Consider the following 21,427-nt stretch of genomic DNA (forward strand, 5'->3'; position numbering starts at 1 on the left):
AGGTAAATGTGCAAAAGTGATTGATTTTGATCTGGAATAGGACATTTCACATTTTGAGGCTATGCTACTCAAAACACTGTTTTCGCAGAACCTGCTGAAAGTGTTGGTCTTAATCAAACCGGTCACATTTTGGTGTGTGGTGGTCGACTCATGGTGTTTTTAAAGGGTGAGGGCAAAGAATAAAAACAGCATTTACAGTATGAGCGTTCAAAAACCCCTACGGTGCATCAGAGGAAATACTCTTCATCCTTGGGTCATGGCTTCATCCTTCGGTCTTGGCTGGGAAAGTAACCTGTATGGGATTGGAGTTCCCATCCAGGGGGAGTCGTAGACCCTCAACCACTTCACGCTACAGAAGAGATGATCACCAACGGGCCTCGGGCCTGTACAAGACTTCTTCCTCTTTATTAATATGTGATAAAGTGATGGTACAAAATGGAACTGAGCCACGACATCTGTATTAATGCCCAATGTGAGGGAGAACATGACCAAATCTGGACCAGATTTGGTTCCTGGATCAAGACTATCTGAATCTGTGTGGGGTGAAATTGTCAAACATGTGGACATTCATGTCTCTGGGCCTTCAGTCTTTGAAATCAAGAGGTATTTGCAGGAGAATGATCGTCTGTCTTTAGAAACCTCGTGTTTCCTGTTGTACTGTGTGGTTGGGAGGCTTGGATGCCATCGGATGTCTTTGCTACTAGGTTCCTTCTGAGGATCCTTGAGCACTGACAAGTTGAGTTTTGTGTCAGATGAGCAGTTCCTTTGGGAGATTCAGATGAGGAGCATCACTTGCATTGTGAGGGAATGTCAGTTTGGCATTTTGGCCATGTGGTGTTGGGAAAGTGAAGTACACGGACCCATGACAGAGGGTGTAAATGAACGGCCAATAGGAAGTCCGAATAAATAATTTATTCTGCAAATGTGCACAACAACCAAATATGCTTTTGGTCTGTCAATCAATCTACACAAAAGATGACGCGTGGGCAGGCCCAAGGGTCTATCCAGAGAAGAACCGGGACCCACGAGGTTCCACCGCCAACGTAGACCTGCAATCCACCGGAGCCGCCAAGTCCTGAGTCCCCAGGTGGCCACCGCTTCCAGCTGTTGGATCTGGTACTGCTGGCAGGAAGAACAGACAGGTTAGAGGTGTGTGTGTGTGTGTGTACACCCAGCAAACAGTCAGCAAAAATAGTACAGTTCCTTTCCTGAGGGAAAAATCCACCACTCCCAGAAAACAGGAATACTGAAAACGTGCAGTACCAACAGTAACACTCTGAGATAAGGAAAGTGAGGAGTAGAAACGCCAGCTCCTCCAAACTTCCACAAACCCAGCTCCCAGCTGCAAGTATACCAGAGGTTATGACTGCAAAGGTCAGTAGCAATAAATGTGCGAACGGCACAAAAATGGCTGCGTAAGTTTACCTGACGGGTAAGCTGATAACTCGGCAGAGTAATGATGTCTCTCCCAGGCTTTTATGGATGTGATGAATGAAGATGGGTGATAGCTGTCAGCTCCGAGCACTTGGCGGACTCCTGTGGCGACTGCGCCCTCTGGTGCCTGAAACCCGACGACAGGCAGGGCGCCCCCTGGTGTTGGGCCAGCAGTACCTCCTCTTCGGGCGACCCACACAACATGTAGCCCGTTTCTCTGCCCCTTATTCAGCGCGCAGGCACCTCAGTGTTGACGACTGCAGCAACTGGAGAAGGCCAATGGGATGTTTCACATGGCTGAGGCAGGTAAATGGTTCAGCTCAAGGCAAGAGCCACGATCTGAGGTACTTCTGAAGTGTAGTTGATCCGTCAAGCGTGGCACCAGCCCATACTTCCTGATCTGGGGTCCTGGGTCTAGTCTCTTCTAATCATGACTAATATGACATAAAACCACATACTCTAGATGGTTTTATGTTGAAGTATATACTTGAACCAGGGTCCATGTTTCCAGCCGGAGTGCTTCACTAATGAATAGAGAGTTCTCCTCCACAAACAGCCTGATGTCAATATGCAGAGACAAACAAAATCATATTCATCAACTTCGTGACACATTGTGCACCATAGTGTCAGGCGTCTCCATTATGCATGTGTGGTAATCATTCATAATCAAGGTCTCTTACTGCTGATGGAAATGAAGTACCTCTGGTCCAACATTTTAGCCCATATGTGTTGATGAAGCTCACTCACTGTATATTCAGTCTGGAACTTCAATGTTTAGAGCTCAAACAGACTGTGCCAGTGGGTAAACTAGATGGGCACTCGGAGAGCACATCCCTCTGCCAAGGCCTCACAGTATGTTTTAATTTAAATGAAGCCCAAAACCAAATTTCAGTCCATAGTTCACCTTTGACCTTTTATTCTGCTTTCTAATTATTCCTGATCACTTATTCATCCTGTTTCGATGCAATGAAGGAAGGGCCAAGCAGGAGAGATGGAAAATGTGCAGGTTCAGGGGTCCTTGAGGGCCAGATTGAGAACCCCTGACCAAAGGTATTGCCCTTAAATACTGATTGCTGCCCTCTAATTCTGATTACTGACTGTTGCTCCTGATCACCTGAAGTTCAGTACTGATCAGTGACCATTGATCCTGATTTCTGATCATTGATCTGGATCATTAGGGCCCGAGTAGGAAAAAGTCCTACGAGGGCCCTATTGTAATTTATCATTGGTTCAGAATTTGATCCTGACCACCAACACTTTGATCCTTTGATTCTGATGATTGAACTTTGATCCTGATCGCCAGCCTTGGATCATGATTGGTGACCTGTGACCTTTATCACTAATCTGTGATCCAGACCACCACAACTATGACCCTTTGATCCTGATAACTGATCTTCAATCTGGATCACTGAAATTCGGTCCCAATTACTAATTACTTTGATTCCTTGATAGCAGATGTGTTTTCAATGCAGATATGGTCTCTGTCTGTCAAAGGAAAGGAAAAAGTGTTCTGGTAAAATACGTGTTCCCATAAGGGTCTGTACTAGGCCCTCTGCTATTCTCTATAACACCTCTTGGTCAGATATTGTGAAGCTGCGGAATTGCGTTTCACTGCTATGCTGATGACACTCAGCTTTACATGCCCATAAACCCAGATCATCTCCCGGACACTAGGAATTCAGAGAATTGCTTGGCTTGAGTGTAAAATTGGATGTCCAGTAATTTCTTGGCCTTAAATTCTGACGAGATTGAGATGATGGTCATTGGTCCTGTGAGACACAGACATCACTGGGATCAGTTAATGTTAACCTTGGACTTGTGTGCATTCAACATTGTGATAAAGTGAAAAATCTCAGCATGACCTTTGATCCCACATTGCTCTTTGAACTAAACATGAGAGAAACGACAAAGAAAGCGTCCTATCATCTCTGTAGAAGATTTCCTATTATGTCTATGGCAGATGCATTGATTCATGCTTTTTTTTCCCCCTCTTTTAGAATAGATTACTGTATTGTCATATTTTCTGGTTTACCGCTGTCCAGCATCAGAAGTCTCCAAATGGTTGAAAATGCTGCTGCTAGAGTTCTGACAGAAGAAAAAAGTTTGATCGTATTACCAGGAATTTGGCCTCCCCCACTTCTTTCCTTTCCATCTCAGGTCAGATTTTAAGGTTTTATTATTCTACAAAATCCTTCATGGACTAGTGCTTCCTTATCTGGCAGATCTAATTACACCCTTTGAACCGGCCCATGCTCCCTGGTGTTGGGATGCTTTCCGCTATCCTGCACCTGTTCTGTAGCATCTTTCAAACCCAGATAAAAGACCCATCTGTTCTCTTTTTGTGTGACTAATATAGTTATGTACTAAACTACTTTTCCCCTCCATCTTAAATTTAGACTACAAATGGAGCTGGACTCAGCCTCATCATATCTAAATTCTAGGATTGCTTCCGATAGTCTTGTTAGCATCCTGTCTGTTATTTTGCTGCTGAGAAATCTTGTTCTGTGAGTTCTTTGTTCCATCTGATCGATTTCTGCTCTGTGTCTTTGTTTGCGGTGCTGCCGAAGAAGCTGCCGAGTGACATCACTGATGGCTACAATAGAGAAGAGGAGTACTACAGGTTTTCCACAATCTGCTTCCTCTATATGAGTGTGGTGCTGAATTTAATGAACCGCACTTGTCTATATTAGAGTACGACAGGGGCAAGGCGCTGGTTTGGGGCCGTCATGTGGAGTCTGGGAGACTTTCCAGTCGGTCGGTTGAATATGATTTGCAATCTTTACCACTTCTTTGTTGGACAAATTGGTCACTGTAACCACTGGAATTGATAAGTACCTGGATACTTTGTCCCATCATCTCTATCTAGCATGTTGGACATTGATCTGTTGTACTTTACTTGATTTTTGCCTTTGGTAGTATGCCCAAAGCAGATGGCCACCCCTCGGAATCTGGTCTGCTTGAGGTTTCGTCCTACAATTATATATATATATAAAAAAAAGCCACGCAGAGTTTTGCCTTCCCACTCTTGCCTATGTGCTTGGTCTAAGTGCTCTTGAGTGAACCTGTGTTGTGATTTGACGCTATATAAATATATTGTCATTAATGTACCCATATTGTACAATATAAGCAAAGCATAAACTTGACTTGCATCTGTTAAGCAATGTTTCCCTGCTAACCACTTTATTTGATGCGTGTCCCCTGTGCAGGAATTGTCTCTCTGATCTTGCTCGCCGTACTGTCCTACGAACGCTATTCCACTATGATGTCGCCCATTATGGCCGACGCCAGAGACTACCGTCCGGCGTTTGGAGGGATATGCTTCTCCTGGCTTTACTCTGTGGCCTGGACTGTGCCTCCACTGATGGGGTGGAGCAGGTACGGACCTGAGGGTCCTGGCACCACCTGCTCTGTCGACTGGAGAACCCAGACGGTCAACAACATCTCCTACATTATCTGCCTTTTCATCTTCTGCTTGGTCCTGCCATTTGGCGTCATCGTCTACTCATACAGCAAGCTGCTGTGTGCCATCAGACAGGTGCGACTCTGCAAATGTGAATGTGGTTCATGAGGGATTATGGCCTGAACATCGAAAATCAGAAAGACAAAAAAACAAACAAAGAAAACCAAACAAAACATAACCTGCTTTAGAGGCAAAATGTTTGTAGAATCACACTGTGATGGATGGATGGTGGTGGATTTACTGTAGGATTGACACCAAAGACATCTAGTCGTCACCTTAGGCCACTGTTTATCATCAAAGTCTCACAACCATACAGGAAGCACCAGGAACCCAAAGAACTGGACCTTCATTCTCCTGTAAAGATATTGATATCTCCAAACATGTTTAATGATCTCAAGAAGAGCTGACAGTCAACAAAACATAGTGGGTTTTGAAGGCTGGTTTTCATTCAGAAGCATCAAATAATGAAGGTCTGTCAGAACCTTTGGTGTCAGCATGATGACACATTTTTTTTCTTATTTATTCATAAATGGCAGGTTGCACACTCGGGCATTGTACCAGAGAGTCACAGGTCTTCTCATGTCCCCTGGTGGTCAAAAGGGAAGTTATGATGATGGTCAGTGCCTCCAGTAATATAGTCTCTGTAAGCATGATATAACATTCAATGATCCATGAACTCATGATATGCAAATTAGATCACTGTTCCAGTGGTGTTTGATCAATCAAGTAGGACTGTCAGTGTGACACGTTTGGGCTGAAGGACCTTGGAGAAATTATGGCAAATGCTCAGTTGGACAAACATTTGTCAAGGTGCCAGTTCCATTTTAGTGACGACCCACAACGAATTCTGATCCTGAGTCTCCTCTCGTGGACCATCACTGTCTAAAATATTTATAAACCAGATCCAGATCTTTTTCGGAGCTGGACTAAAGTACAGCTATTGACAGAAAATCCTCAACACTCACCTTTGAGCCTGATCATGACCTTGATCCTGACTGCTCACCTTCATTTTCGATTTCTGACGGGTGATGTGGAGCCTAATCTTGGTTTTTGATCACACGTTCTGTTGGGGAAGTGTAATGACATGGACCCACAACAGAGGGCGCAAATGAACGGTCAATGGGTAGTCAAATAAATACAATTTATTGTGGCAAATGTGCACAACAGGTCGAATACTATTTTTAGACAGTCAAATACAAATGTCAACAGGTGACGTGTGGGCAGGTCCGAGGGTAGGAGACGCCTATCCAGAGAAGAGCCGGGGCCCACAAGGTTCCGCCGCCAACGAAGACCTGCAGCAAACCAAAGCCGCCAAGTCCCGAGTCCCCAGGTGGCCTCTACTTCAGCTGTCAGATCCGGTACTGCTGGCAGGAACAGAAGACAGGTTAATCAGCAATTCAGTTCCTTTTGTGGGAGAATCTCCACCTCCGACACAAAAACACAGCAACGTGCAGAGACCAACTGTTACTTCTCTGGTTTGGAAAGAGGAGTGAAGTCCGTCACTCTTCTACATCCAAAACCCAGCTCCCAGCTGACTGAAGATAACTGGTACTCCTACAAAGGTTTTCAAAAGACAATGATACGTGCGTTCAGCACAGACACGGCTGAGAGTTTTACCTGAGTGGTAAACTGATATCTCGGCAGAGATGTGGTGTCTCCTCCAGTCTTATATGGGATGGGATGATGATGAGATGATTTCTGACAGCTGGTAGTCCTGGCTCCTGGGTGGTGACTGCGCCCTCTGGTGCCTGAAACACGACTACAGGCAGGGCGCCCTCTGGCATTGGCCAGCAGTACCTCCTCTTCGGGCGGCCCACATAACAGGACCCCCCCTTTTAACAGGCGCCTCCTGGCGCCCGACCTGGCTTGTCGGGGTGTCGGTGGTAGAACTCGGCCAGGAGGGCCGGGTCCAGGATGAAGCTCCTCTTCACCCAGGAGTGTTCTTCAGGTCCATAAAGGTCCGAGGTGTGGTACGGTTTGATCTTGGAGACATGAAAAACAGGGTGAAGCCGGGAGTTTCAGCTGGACTGATGATTTTGGTGATCCGAAATGGTCCGATATATCTGTCCATCAGCTTTTGCAACTCCGTGTTGACAGGAATGTTCTTTGTTGACAGCCAGACCTCCTGCCCAGGCTGATATTCCGGGGCCGGGTCACGTCGGCGGTCTGCATGGCTCTTCGCCCTCGTCCGGGCTTTCAGCAGGGCAGAGCGGGCTGTACGCCACACCCGACGGCACTTCCTGAGGTGGGCCTGGACCGAGGGAACCCCGACCTCTCCCTCCACAGCCGGAAACAATGGGGGCTGGTACCCCAAACACGCTTCAAATGGGGAGAGGCCGGTTGCTGATGAAACTTGACTGCTATGAGCGTACTCTATCCAGGCCAGATGTTGATTCCAGGCCGTCGGGTGCACAGAGGTCATACATCGCAGGGCCTGTTCCAGCTCTTGATTAGCCCGCTCTGCTTGTCCGTTGGTCTGTGGGTGGTACCCAGACGAAATGCTCACGGTGGCCCCCAGTTCCCTGCAGAAACTCCTCCAGACCTGGGAGGAGAACTGAGGACCACGATCAGAGATGATGTTCGTAGGGATACCATGCAGACGTATGACGTGGTGGACCAGGAGGTCTGCAGTCTCCTGGGCCGACGGGAGCTTCGGGAGGGCCACGAAGTGGGCCGCCTTGGAGAACCGGTCCACTATCGTCAGGATGGTTGTCATACCCTGGGACGCAGGGAGACCCGTGACGAAGTCCAGGCCGATATGGGACCAGGGGCGATGAGGCACAGGCAGCGGCTGGATGAGTCCCTTCTCCGGTTGGTGGACTGCCTTGCCCCTGCCACAGGTGGTACAGGCCCGGACATACTCCCGGACATTGGCTTCCAAAGACGCCCACCAGAACCACTGCCGAACTGCCGCCACGGTCCTCCACACCCCTGGATGGCAGGTGAGCCTGGTACCATGGCAGAAGTCCAAAACTGCAGTCCTAGCGTCTGGTGTGACCCACAAACGGTTAGGTGGTCCACCGCCGGGGTCCGGGTGATGCATCAGGGCCTCTCTGACGATGTTCTCCACGTCCCACGTCAGTGTGGCGACGATAGTGGACTCCGGGGTGATGTTTTCTGGTGGATCCGACAGCTCCGCTCTGACTTCCTCTTCATGCACCCGGGACAGTGCGTCCGACCGCTGGTTCTTAGTCCCGGGGTGATAGGTGATCCTAAAGTCAAAACGGCCAAAAAAAAGAGACCAACGGGCTTGCCTGGGGTTCAGACGCTTAGCGGTCCGGATATACTCCAGGTTCCGATGGTCGGTGAAGACCATGAATGGAACCACAGCTCCCTCCAACAAGTGTCTCCACTCCTCCAGGAGCTCCTGATTGCCGACGTCATAATTCCGCTCTGCTGGGGTCAACCTGCGGGAGAAATGGGCACAGGGGTGGAGTACTTTATCGGACTCCCCGCTCTGGGACAGCACAGCTCCTATCCCTGAGTCAGAGGCATCCACTTCCACAACAAACTGGCGGCTAGGATCAGGCTGCACCAGAACTGGCGCAGTAGAGAACCGGCGTTTCAACTCCCTAAACGCGGCTTCACACCGATCCGACCAGGTGAAGGGAACTTTTGGGGAGGTCAGGGCTGTAAGGGGACCAACAACCTGACTATAGCCCTTGATAAACCGCCGATAGAAATTAGCGAAGCCGAGGAACTGTTGCAGCTTCCTACGGCTTGCCGGTTGGGCCCAATCTCTCACTGCCGCTACCTTGGCCGGATCAGGGGCGACGGAGTTGGAGATTATGAACCCCAGGAGGGACAAAGAAGTACGGTGGAACTTGCACTTCTCGCCCATCACAAACAGCCGGTTCTCCAACAACCGCTGCAGGACCTGACGTACATGCCTAACACGGGTCTCAGGATCCGGGGAGAAGATGAGGATATCGTCTAGGTATACGAAGACAAACCGATGCAGGAAGTCCCGCAAGACGTCATTTACTAATACTTGGAACGTCGCGCGGGCATTAGTGAAGCCGAACGGCATGACCAGGTACTCAAAGTGACCTAAGGGGGTGTTAAATGCCGTCTTCCATTCGTCTCCCTTCCGGATCCGAACCAGGTGATACGCATTCCTAAGATCCAATTTAGTGAATATTTTGGCTCCATGCAGGGGCGTGAACACTGAATCCAACAGGGGCAACGGGTATCGATTGCGAACCGTGATCTCGTTCAGCCCTCTGTAATCAATGCATGGACGGAGTCCGCCGTCCTTCTTGCCCACAAAAAAGAAACCTGCACCCATCGGGGAGGTGGAGTTCCGGATCAACCCGGCAGCTAATGAGTCCCGGATGTAGGTCTCCATTGATTCTCGCTCGGGCGTGAGAGGTTGTACAGTTTACTGGACGGATACTCAGCACCCGGGATTAAATCAATGGCACAATCATACGGTCGATGCGGGGGTAGAGTGAGTGCCAGATCTTTGCTGAAAACGTCAGCAAGATCATGGTACTGAACAGGCACCGTCGTGAGATTGGGGGGGACTCGAACCTCCTCTTTAGCAGTCACACCGGGTGGAACCGAGGATCCTAAACACTCCCGGTGGCAGGTTTCGCTCCATTGAGCCACAACCCCAGACGGCCAATCGATCCGGGGAGTGCTTACTAATCCATGGATAGCCCAAAATTACTCTGGAGGTAGAAGGTGTCACAAAAAACACAATCTCCTCCCTGTGATTCCCAGACACAATCAGTGTTAAGGGCTGTGTCTGGTGTGTGATTAATGGAAGAAGGGTGCCATCTAGTGCCCGTACCCTCACTGGTGAAGGAAGAGCCACTAGAGGGAGCCCTACTTCTGTAGCCCATCTGCTATCAAGCAGATTCCCTTCCGACCCCGTGTCAATCAGTGCTGGGGCTTGAAGGGTTAAATCCCCACAGAGGATCACAACTGGGATTCGTGCGGATTTTCGTGCAGTACCCGCGTGTGTGTTATGGCCCACCCTTAGCCCAGTTTCTAAGGGTGAGCGTTGGTGTTTGACCGCTTGGGGCATTGTTTCTGCAGATGCTTGTTAGAGCCGCAGAAAAAGCACTCTCCGCGGGCCAGCCTCCTCTGTCTGTTTTCTAATTCTATTTTGGCCCTGCTCGTGTCCATAGCTTCGTCAGCAGGGGGAGCTGTTGTCACACGGAGCACTCGGGCTCTGGAGCGTGGGGAAGGCGGGGCTGCTTCGGAACGGGAAGGGAGAGGGGCGGCTCGCTCCCGTCGACGTTCTTCCAATCGGTTGTCTAACTGTATAACCAGATCTATAAGCCCATCTAAATCCCGCGGCTCATCCTTAGTCACCAGATGCTCCTTCAGGACTGACGACAGTCCGTTTACGAAGGCGGCACGGAGTGCAGCGGTATTCCAGCCGGACCTCGCAGCCGCTATGCGGAAGTCGACCGCATACTCAGCTGCACTCCGACGCCCCTGTCTCATTGACAGCAGCGTCGTAGAAGCAGTCTCGCCTCTGTTTGGGTGATCAAAGACTGTTCTGAACTCCCTCACAAACCCAGTATAAGAGGTAAGGAGCCGTGAATTCTGCTCCCAGAGCACCGTAGCCCAGGCGCGTGCCTCACCTCGAAGCAAATTAATTACATAAGCCACCCTGCTGGCGTCCGACTCATACATCAAGGGATGCTGTGAAAAGACGAGTGAACACTGCATTAAAAAGTCCGCGCACGTCTCCACACAACCCCCGTACGGCTCTGGGGGACTTATGTATGCTTCAGGGGATGGTGGGTGGGGTCGTTGAATGACCAGTGGAATGTCTATATTCGACACCGGGTCAGCAGGAGGAGGAGCTGCAGCAACGCCCTGAGCGCGCGCTTCCACCTGTGCGGTGAGAGCCTCCATTCTACGATTGAGGATGACGTTCTGCTCAGTCATTAGATCCAACCAAGCAGTAAAGGCGGTGAGGATTTGCTGCAACTCACCAGTCACGCCTCCTGCAGACGCCTGTGCACCCTGCTCTTCCATTGGCTGTTCAACTGGTGGTTGACGCCCCTCGGGATCCATGACGTTGGCCGAGATATCCTGTTGGGGAAGTGTAATGACACGGACCCACAACAGGGGGCGCAAATGAACAGTCAATGGGTAGCCAAATACAATTTATTGTGGCAAATGTGCACAACAGGTCAAATACTATTTTTAGACAGTCAATTACAAATGTCAACAGGTGACGTGTGGGCAGGTCCGAGGGTAGGAGACGCCTATCCAGAGAAGAGCCGGGGCCCACAAGGTTCCGCCGCCAACGAAGACCTGCAGCAAACCGAAGCCGCCAAGTCCCGAGTCCCCAGGTGGCCTCTACTTCAGCTGTCAGATCCGGTACTGCTGGCAGGAACAGAAGACGGGTTAATGGTGGGTGTGTGCACACCCAGCAGAACAATCAGCAATTCAGTTCAGTTCCTTTTGTGGGAGAATCTCCACATCCGACACAAAAACACAGAAACGTGCAGAGACCAACTGTTACTTCTCTGGTTTGGAAAGAGGAGTGAAGTCCGTCACTCTTCTATGTCCAAAACCCAGCTCCCAGCTGACTGAAGATAACTGGTACGTCCAAAACCCCACTTCCCAGCTGACTGAAGATAACTGGTACTCCTGCAAAGGTTTTCAAAAGACAATGATACGTGCGTTCAGCACAGACACGGCTGAGAGTTTTACCTGAGTGGTAAACTGATATCTCGGCAGAGATGTGGTGTCTCCTCCAGTCTTATATGGGATGGGATGATGATGAGATGATTTCTGACAGCTGGTAGTCCTGGCTCCTGGGTGGTGACTGCGCCCTCTGGTGCCTGAAACCCAACTACAGGCAGGGCGCCCTCTGGCGTTGGCCAGCAGTACCTCCTCTTCGGGCGGCCCACATAACATGTTCAATTCAAATAAATTTATTTGTAAATGGCCAGATCATGACATACAGTGGGGTAAAAAAGTGTTTACAAGTGATTGTGCAAGTTCTCCTACTTAAAAAGATGAGAGGTCTGTAATTTTCATCATAGGTACACTTCAATTATGAGAGACAAAATGAGAAAAAAAAAAATCCAGGAAATCACATTGTAGGATTTTTACAGAATTTATTTGTAAATTATGGTGGAAAATAAGTATTTGGACAATAACAAAAGTTCAACTCAATACTTTGAACATAATCTTTGTTTTGCAATGACAGAGGTCAAACATTTCCTCTAAGTCTTCACCAGGTTTGCACATACTGCAGCTGGTATTTTGGCCCATTCCTCCATGCAGATCTCCTCTAGAGCAGTGATGTTTTGGGGCTGTCGCTGGGCAACACGGACTTTCAACTCCCTCAACAAATTTTCTATGGGGTTGACGTCTGGAGACTGGCTTGGCCACTCCAGGACCTTGAAATGCTTTTTACAGAGCCACTCCTTTGTTGCCTGAGTGGTATGTTTGGGATCATTGTCATGCTGGAAGACCAAGCCATGTTTCCTCTTCAATGCTGTCACTGATGGAAGGAGGTTTTGGCTTAAAATCTCATGATACATGGCCATGTTCATTCTTCCTTTAACACGGATCAGTCGTTCTGTCCCATTTGCAGAAAAACAGCCCCAAAGCATGATGTTTCCACCCCCATGCTTCACAGTAGATATGGTGTTCTGGGAATGCAACTCAGCATTCTTCTTCCTCCAAACATGAGTAGTTGAGTTTTTACCAAAGAGTTGTATTTTGGTTTCATCTGACCACATGATATTCTCCCAATCCTCTTCTGGATCATCCATATGCTCTCTGGCAAACTTCAGATGGGCCTGGACACGTATTGGCTTAAACCTTGGGACACGCCTGGCACTGCAGGATTTGAGTCCCTCTCTGTGTAGCCTTTGTTACTTTGATCCCAGCTCTCTGCAGGTCATTCATCAGGTCCCTCTGTGTAGTTCTGGGATTTTTGTTCACTGTTCTCATGATCATTTTGACCCCACGGGATGACATCTTGCTTGGAGCCCCAGATTGAGGGAGATTATCAATGGTCTTGTATGTCTTATATTTTCTTACAATTGCTCCCACAGTTGACCAACCTGCTTGACTATTGTAGATTCACTCTTCCCAGCCTGGTGCACATCTACAATTTTCTTCCTGGTGTCCTTCAACAGCTCTTTGGTCTTGGCCATGGTTGAGTTTGGAGTCTGACTGTTTGAGGCTGTGGATAGGTGTCTTTTATACAGATAACGAGTTCCAACAGATGCCATTAATACAGGTAACAGGTGGAGGACAGAAGAGCTTCTTAAAGAAGTTACAGGTTTGTGAGAGCCAGAAATCTTGCTTGTTTGTTATTGACCAAATACTTATTTGATTTTAATTTACAAATAAATTCTTTAAAATCCTACAACGTGATTTTCTGGATTTTTTTTTTCTCATTTTGTCTCTCATAGTTGAAGTGTACCTATGATGAAAATTACAGACCTCTCTCATCTTTCTAAGTAGGAGAACTTGCACAATCAGGGATTGACTAAATACTTTTTTACCCCACTGTAAGTCACCTCAAGGAACAAAACACAACTAGACTGTATCAGTGCCATGACTATGTAGAGGCAAGGGAACAAAAATTTGGTCTTTGATCCTTATCACTCATCTTTGGCGGTGTCCCTGATATTTGATCCTGATTGGTGAATTTAGATCCTGATTGGTGAATTGTGATTCTGATTGATTGAACTTTGAATAGGATCCTCACTTTTTAAAATCCTGATTATTACCAAACTTTGATCCTGATCACTCTTTTTTTTTTTTTTTTTTTTAATCCAGATTGCTGACCTTTTAATGCTGATCACTCATCTTTGACCCCATTTGCTGAACTTTGATCCAGTTGTTTGTTTTGGGACTCCTGCAAAACAACAAACACAACTTACAGATCTACATTATAGACAGAAATTTACAGATGTCATTTTCCAAACTGCAGTGAAACATTTGCTTGTTGCGTTGGAGTTGCATCTGCATCACAATAGGCACCAAACAAATATCATCCTTTTTTTGGTGGTTGTTATGTTTTCTGTTGTCGGCACCCTGATGGTCGGACACGATCGTAGTGTGACATATTTGGCAAAGTGACAACATATGATGGCCTGAGTCTTTGATCATGCAACACTTTTTGTTCCATTTCGGACCCACACTGTCACATGTCACAACACATCACACACTCCAGGTGATGGGAAGCAGAGGCTTCAGAAGTTGTTCAGTCCCAGTGACGCACTGTACCAAATAGACAGGGGGTGGGGGGGTTGCCTGGAGCAAAATGGGCGGAGCATCAGCTGTTATCAGCTGCGTGCTTTATGCCTGTTTTGGACTTTGACTTTCGTGTTGTTGGTATTTTGGTCTCCCACTGTGTCCACATAACCTCAGGACCTCATTCATCACACACTAATTAAACTGTCAGAAAAAGTGCGCACAAAGCTGTCAAAGCCTCACACCAACTTTGTGTTTCCCCACTTTTCATAGACATGAGGACGATTAAAGGTGACACCTACAGAAACACTTTGTTGGGTTTCTTTCTGTGTGATTCATTCACATTCTTGCCTTATGACATCACGTCAGTGTTCTCTATACCCTCCTTCATTTAATGGATGGAAAAATAGGTTGGACTTCTTTCTTTTCTTCTTCTTCTTTAACCCAGCAGACATATGCCAAAAGAGACATTCATTTTCTAAAAATGGTTATTCCAGTTAAGGCTCACGGGGGCCTGGAGCTGATCCCAGTAGAAACCAGTATATATAATTGTTAACTTAACATTTTCTACATCTGTTTTTATCTGGAAGTTATGTTTGAAGGCTTCTGAAATTTCCCAAATAAAACAATAATGTGATGTATGCACTCACTGGCCACTTTATTAGGTACACCTTGCTATGACCAAGGTTGGGTAGGATTACTTTGAAATGTAATCCAAATGTATGTACATACATACATGTAATCCTACCCAACCTTGGCTATGACTAGGTTGGACCCTTTTTTCAGTACTGCTTTAATTCTTCATGGCACTTATTTAACAAATTTTTGGAAACAGCCCTCAGAGATGTTGGTCCATATTGATATGATGACATCACGCAGTCGCCCATCCAACCAGTCTGCCCATTCTCCTCTGACATCAACTTGGCATTTTCTTACACAAAACTGCTGCTCACTGGGTATCTTCTGTTTGTCGAACCATTCTGTGTAAGACATGGTTCTGCATAAAAATCCCAGTAGATCAGCAGTTTCTGAAGTACTCAGAGCAGCCCGCCTGGCACCAACAACAATAGCACGTTCAGCGTCACTTAAGTCCTCTTTCTTCACCATGTTTATGTTTAAACGCATTGAGTTGCTGCCATGTGATTGGCTAATTAGCCATTTTTGTTAACAAGCAATTGAACAGGTGTACCTAATGAAGTGGCCGGAGAGTGTATTTTTCATTTTCGTATTCTCTACTTGTCATAATTATTTGGAGAGTGAAGATATTTTTGTAATTTTGCATTTGAAGATGTTGAGAATTCAGTCTTTAGCAGGCAGGGCTGGTTAGAGCACAGAAAGAGTAAATGACGTTCTGTAGGAAGTGAGCTTCCTGCTGTACGTCTCCAGAGGAAGCTCTACCGCAATGTGGTAGAACGCCATTGCCTACGGGGATGTTCCCTGTCAACTTGGTTCCTGTACCACAGGAGGGAAGAACTCCACTTGTGACAACATCCGTTTCAAGCTGCAACACACAAAACCTTTGTTTTGTTTTTTGTGGGTAATGTTCAATAATATCAACTGGATTTGTGTTAAAAGCTGTAAAATTTAGCTTTGAGTCTAAACAAATGGCTGCAAAGAAAAGCTGTGTGTTATGTTTTACAATTCGATTTTATTAGTTCGAGGGAATGCTGTTGTCACATATAAAGGGAAAGTAAAAATATTGCTGAACTCTTCAATGATCTGGGAAGGACTCTGAGTAGAGCCACTGCCTCATTGCATTAAATGGAGTCAGCGGAGGTGCTTCGGGCATCTGGTGAGGATGCCAACCTGGTCGTCTCCCTAGGGAGGTCCTCCATGCAAGTCCAACTGAAAAGAGGCTCCAGGGATGACCCAGACACGCTGGAGGGTTACATTTCCTAGCTGGCTTGGGAACGCCACAGGATCTCCTGGGAAGAGTTATAGGACTTGGCCCAGAATAGGGAAGTGTGGGAGGAGCTAGTATATTAATATTCAAGATGTGGTCACATGGATTTTTGGACTTGTTGTGAAGAACTTGAAGGTTGCAGGTGAATGCTGAAGATCAGAAGCGATGCATGCGGTTGAGATTCCATCTCCAGATAGACTCCGCTGGGCAGTTAGGGATTTTGTGTTTTATTTATTTATTTTACATCCAGGATCAGTTCTGACTTTCTATGAAGGACATGTCTCATAAAATGCTAAATGTTACAAGAAAATGCCCAAATAAAATGATATATGTACCTGACGGTGAAAGGAAAAGGGCCTAAGTGAGGTTTTGTAGGAGATCTTGGAGATTTTCCTGCAGTCAGAGACGTGTTCCTGATTCAAAGTGGAGACATGCAACAAATACAGCTGTGGGATGTTTTGTGCAGGGCCACATGTACGTACAACGGACCCCTTGATCTGTAATTTCTTGGTGCCATGTCCTCTGTTCAGGTCCTGGACAGTTACAGTAGTGTTCAGAATAATAGTAGTGCTATGTGACTAAAAAGATTAATCCAGGTTTTGAGTATATTTCTTATTGTTACATGGGAAACAAGGTACCAGTAGATTCAGTAGATTCTCACAAATCCAACAAGACCAAGCATTCATGATATGCACACTCTTAAGGCTATGAAATTAGGCTATTAGTAAAAAAAAAAAAAATAGAAAAGGGGGTGTTCACAATAATAATAGTGTGGCATTCAGTCAGTGAGTTTGTCAATTTTGTGGAACAAACAGGTGTGAATCAGGTGTCCCCTATTTAAGGACGAAGCCAGCACTTGTTGAACATGCTTTTCTCTTTGAAAGCCTGAGGAAAATGGGACGTTCAAGACATTGTTCAGAAGAACAGTGTAGTTTGATTAAAAAGTTGATTGGAGAGGGGAAAACGTATATGCAGGTGCAAAACATTTATAGGCTGTTCATCTACAATGATCTCCAATGCTTTAAAATGGACAAAAAAAAAACAGAGACGCATGGAAGAAAATGGAAAACAACCATCAAAATGGATAGAAGAATAACCAGAATGGCAAAGGCTCACCCATTGATCAGCTCCAGGATGATCAAAGACAGTCTGGAGTTACCTGTAAGTGCTGTGACAGTTAGAAGACGCCTGTTTGAAGCTAATTTATTTGCAAGAATCCCCCACAAAGTCCCTCTGTTAAATAAAAGACATGTGCAGAAGGGGTTACAATTTGCCAAAGAACACATCAACTGGCCTAAAGAGAAATGGAGGAATATTTTGTGGACTGATGAGAGTAAAATTGTTCTTTTTGGGTCCAAGGGCCGCAGACAGTTTGTGAGATGACCCCCAAACTCTGAATTCAAGCCACAGTTCACAGTGAAGACAGTGAAGCATGGTGGTGCAAGCATCATGATATGGGCATGTTTCTCCTACTATGGTGTTGGGCCTATATATCACATACCAGGTATCATGGATCAGTTTGGATATGTCAAAATACTTGAAGAGGTCATGTTGCCTTATGCTGAAGAGGACATGCCCTTGAAATGGGTGTTTCAACAAGACAATGACCCCAAGCACACTAGTAAACGAGCAAAATCTTGGTTCCAAACCAACAAAATGAATGCCTCGCAGATGTGAAGAAATCATGAAAAACTGTGGTTATACAACTAAATACTAGTTTAGTGATTCACAGGATTGCTAAAAAAGCAGTTTGAACATAATAGTTTTGAGTTTGTAGCGTCAACAGCAGATGCTACTATTATTGTGAACACCCCCTTTTCTACTTTTTTTTTACTAATAGCTCAATTTCGTAGTCTTAAGAGTGTGCATATCATGAATGCTTGGTCTTGTTGGATTTGTGAGAATCTACTGGTACCTTGTTTCCCATGTAAGAATAAGAAATATACTCAAAACCTGGATTAATCTTTTTATTCACATAGCACTACTATTATTCTGAACACTAGTGTAAGTGATGGATGAGGCATGACACAGCATCAGATCTCACATGGTGATGAGCGCTGTATGTTCTTGCTGTTTATCTGGGTTCATTTTATGTTTTGTCTTTCAGGTCCACAGTGCACGTTCAGCAGTGTGCCACTGCCGGGAGCAGCGGGTGCTTGTGATGGTCATCACCATGGTGGTGTGTTATCTGGTCTGCTGGCTGCCCTATGGGGTCGTAGCGCTGCTTGCGACCTTTGGTCCCCGTGACGTTTTGACCCCAGAGGCGAGCATCACACCATCACTCTTGGCCAAGTGCTCCACTGTCATCAACCCTTTTATCTACATATTCCTGAACAAACAGGTGAGGTGTTTCATCACTCTATTGGTTTATTCCTGAGGTGTCGATCTCAATTCCACTGAGCCATACGGAGACGTTTGTAGAGCACCTTCAAGGTCAGTCGTCTGTTTTGCAAAGTGAGCGGCTCTGTGGCACAGGAGTTTGATTACTAACAGATATACTGGTGTTTGAGTTCCCAAATTATGGAAGAGCTGATTTAAAAAAACAAAAAACAAAAAAAAACTAGAGAACATTGTGCCAACACTAGTTTCCAATTCCACAAAATTTTTACCTTGGAAAAAAATTTCAAGGTCAAAGTCCTGTTAGAAGTGACTTTTCATAAGTTAAATGGGATGTGATCAAATGTCAGGAGTATGTATTTAGTTCATGCACTTAAATCAAAGTTGTTTTTTATGTGGTGGTTTTTCTGTCCGCTTTTTCAGTTTCTGAATTCTTTTTCAGATAATTTTCACAGAACACTGGTTATCTCTACTGTTGCACAATTTGTCATTGCTCTTATAATTGGATAACTGGAAGACAAACAGGCATAAAATTGGAGCCTCCATCCAATTTTGGTGGTGTAAGTAAATCCAGAACAGAAAAAATCAGAGTGATTGAGGCACTTTTGACTGAGATATAATGCAAAATGTACACCAACTGGACTTTTCAATATTAAATTCAAATTCCCACAAAATCCACAATCCCAATGAGATCTGGATCAAACTTTGTCAGGTGACAGTGAGTGTGCCAGTCTGCACCTCGCTTTCAAATATGAGAGTGACTGGGGCACATTTGATTAAGATATAATGTAAAATATACATTAAATGGGGTTTTACAGTAGTGTTCAGAATAATAGTGATATGTGACTAAAAAGATTAATCCAGGTTTTGAGTATATTTCTTTCTTCAGATTGTGTAGTTAATTAATAAAATATTCTCCACACAGACGATTCGCTCGCGCGCACACGTAAAAAAGAAAAGAAAGAACAAAACTCCGCTGCTTGCTGCTCCTCGCTCTTTCCCCCCAAAAAACTGTCACTGTTCAAAGTAATGGAGAGTGTGGTAGAGAGGTGAAGAAGAGAGTGCAGGCAGGGTGGAGTGGGTGGAGAAAGGTGGCAGGAGTGATTTGTGACCGAAGAATATCAGCAAGAGTGAAGGGGGAAGTTTACAAAACAGTAGTGAGACCAGCTATGTTGTATGGTTTAGAGACAGTGACACTAACAAAAAGACAGGAGGCAGAGCTGGAGGTGGCAGAGCTGAAGATGTTGAGATTCTCTTTGGGAGTGACAAGAATGGACAAGATTAGGAATGAACATATCAGAGGGACAGCTCAGGTGGGACGGTTTGGAGACAAAGTCAGAGAGGCGAGATTGAGATGGTTTGGACATGTGCAGAGGAGGGACCCAGGGTATATAGGGAGAAGGATGCTGAGGATGGAGCCACCAGGCAGGAGGAGAAGAGGGAGACCAAAGAGGAGGTTCATGGATGTGCTGAGAGAGGACATGTAGGTGGTTGGTGTGACAGAGGAAGATACAGAGGACAGGGTGAGATGGAAACGATTGATCTGCTGTGGCGACCCCTAACGGGAACAGCCGAAAGACAAAGAAGAAGAACTACACAGATGTATAATAAAACAAATGGTGACTGGTTTCTAAACACAATTATGACAGAGTTTTTTGGGGGAGGAGCGAGCTGCAGCAAGCAGCGGAGTTTCTTTTTTTTTTTTTTTAATTGTTTACATGTGCGCTGAACGGGACAGTTGGTCCTCAAACTGGGTCCCGCAGAGGTGGAAAGACCGCTGAAAGCGGCCGTCATCCAGACGCAGCTCCTGCAGCAAATAATGATACTCTCTGTATTGGGAGCTTTTCACAACAACTCGCTCCGTGTGTAAGGTCCGTCATGATGACTTGATGCCGAGCGGAATGGAAGCTCCTACTATTTGATGATGCACCGGGGCGAATTTTCGCAGCGAAGGTCCACCCAAGAAGAGCAACACACCGGGCGAAGGAGGCGCGTCCGTCGCCACGCGACCCCCGCGAATTTGTAGCGTCTGATCGTGCCCGGTGTGAACGCGGCATGTTTTTTACACTTATTATAGATGTTTTAAGGCTGTAAAACCCCTCACTACACACTTTTCTCAAACAGGCATTAACATTTAAACACTTTTCTCTCTTGAGCGTTCTCATAAGACCTCTGCACCTAGGGGGGGGGGGGTGTTAGGGGCGTTTTTTTTGGTTTGGTTAGGGCCCGGTTCCACTCCAGCCTCGGTGAGCCTTTGTACCGTTCGTCATTGGTGTTGCCGGGGTGTGGTGCAGCGGGAACATACCTCAGTCGGAGGGGTGGGCCGATCTGTTGCCGTTTGCCATTTCGGTAGTTCCACCCCTCCCGAGAGGCTGGGGTATGGTCGAGTTGGGGCACCGGACGTATTTCCGGTTTTCCGCTGCGCCTTGGGGTTGGGGCTGGGTTAGTTTTTCCTGTTCCCTTCCCCGGCTTAATGTTTTGAGCCGTTCGCCGAAATTGAGCCGCCGAGGGGCTCTGGGAGGGACCTGGGGTCTTTCGGGGTGCCGGGGAAGGTAACAGGGTTTACGGTTGTTTTATTTGCCCCAGGGGTTGTTTTATGTAGTCCTCCGGGGGTTGGACTTTGATTTTGTTTTGTTTCCTTCCGGGTTCCACCTCCAGGGTTGATGGGACGGTCCTCTGGGGGGGGAATTGGCTTGTGGGGCGACTAGCCAAGTGTGGCCTTGCCTTACAATATAAAGCACCTTGGGGCAACTGTTTGTTGTGATTTGGCGCTATATAAAAAAAATTGATTGATTTTCGATGGGGTTAAGGTCAGGCAAGTTTGCTGGCCAATTAAGAACAGGGATACTATGGTCCTGGTAGCTTTGGCACTGTGTGCAGGTGCCAAGTCCTGTTGGAAAATGAAACCTGCATCTCCATAAAGTTGGTCAGCAGTGGCTAGATGGATGCGTTGACCTTGGACCTCAGAAAACACAGTGGACCAACACCAGCAGATGACATCGACATGGCACCCCAAACCACCACTGACTGTGGAAACTTTACACTGGACCTCAAGCAACATGGATTCTGTGCTTCTCTCTTCCTCCAGACTCTGGGACCTTGAT

At 46.5% G+C, this 21,427-nt stretch overlaps 1 protein-coding gene across 1 annotated transcript in view; it reads left to right on the top strand.

The window, feature by feature from the left end:
- The window catches only part of tmtopsb (teleost multiple tissue opsin b), a 36,119-nt gene that overhangs the window by 8,437 nt on the left and 6,255 nt on the right, over positions 1 to 21,427 (top strand). Inside the window, exons 2-3 of the mRNA XM_034180303.1 lie at positions 4,641 to 4,969; positions 18,094 to 18,327. Coding sequence (XP_034036194.1) covers positions 4,641 to 4,969; positions 18,094 to 18,327 — 563 coding nt within the window. The remainder of the gene's footprint in view (positions 1 to 4,640; positions 4,970 to 18,093; positions 18,328 to 21,427) is intronic.

The sequence above is a fragment of the Thalassophryne amazonica genome, chromosome 1 (genome assembly GCF_902500255.1).
Source record: "Thalassophryne amazonica chromosome 1, fThaAma1.1, whole genome shotgun sequence".
Lineage (NCBI taxonomy): Eukaryota > Metazoa > Chordata > Actinopteri > Batrachoidiformes > Batrachoididae > Thalassophryne > Thalassophryne amazonica.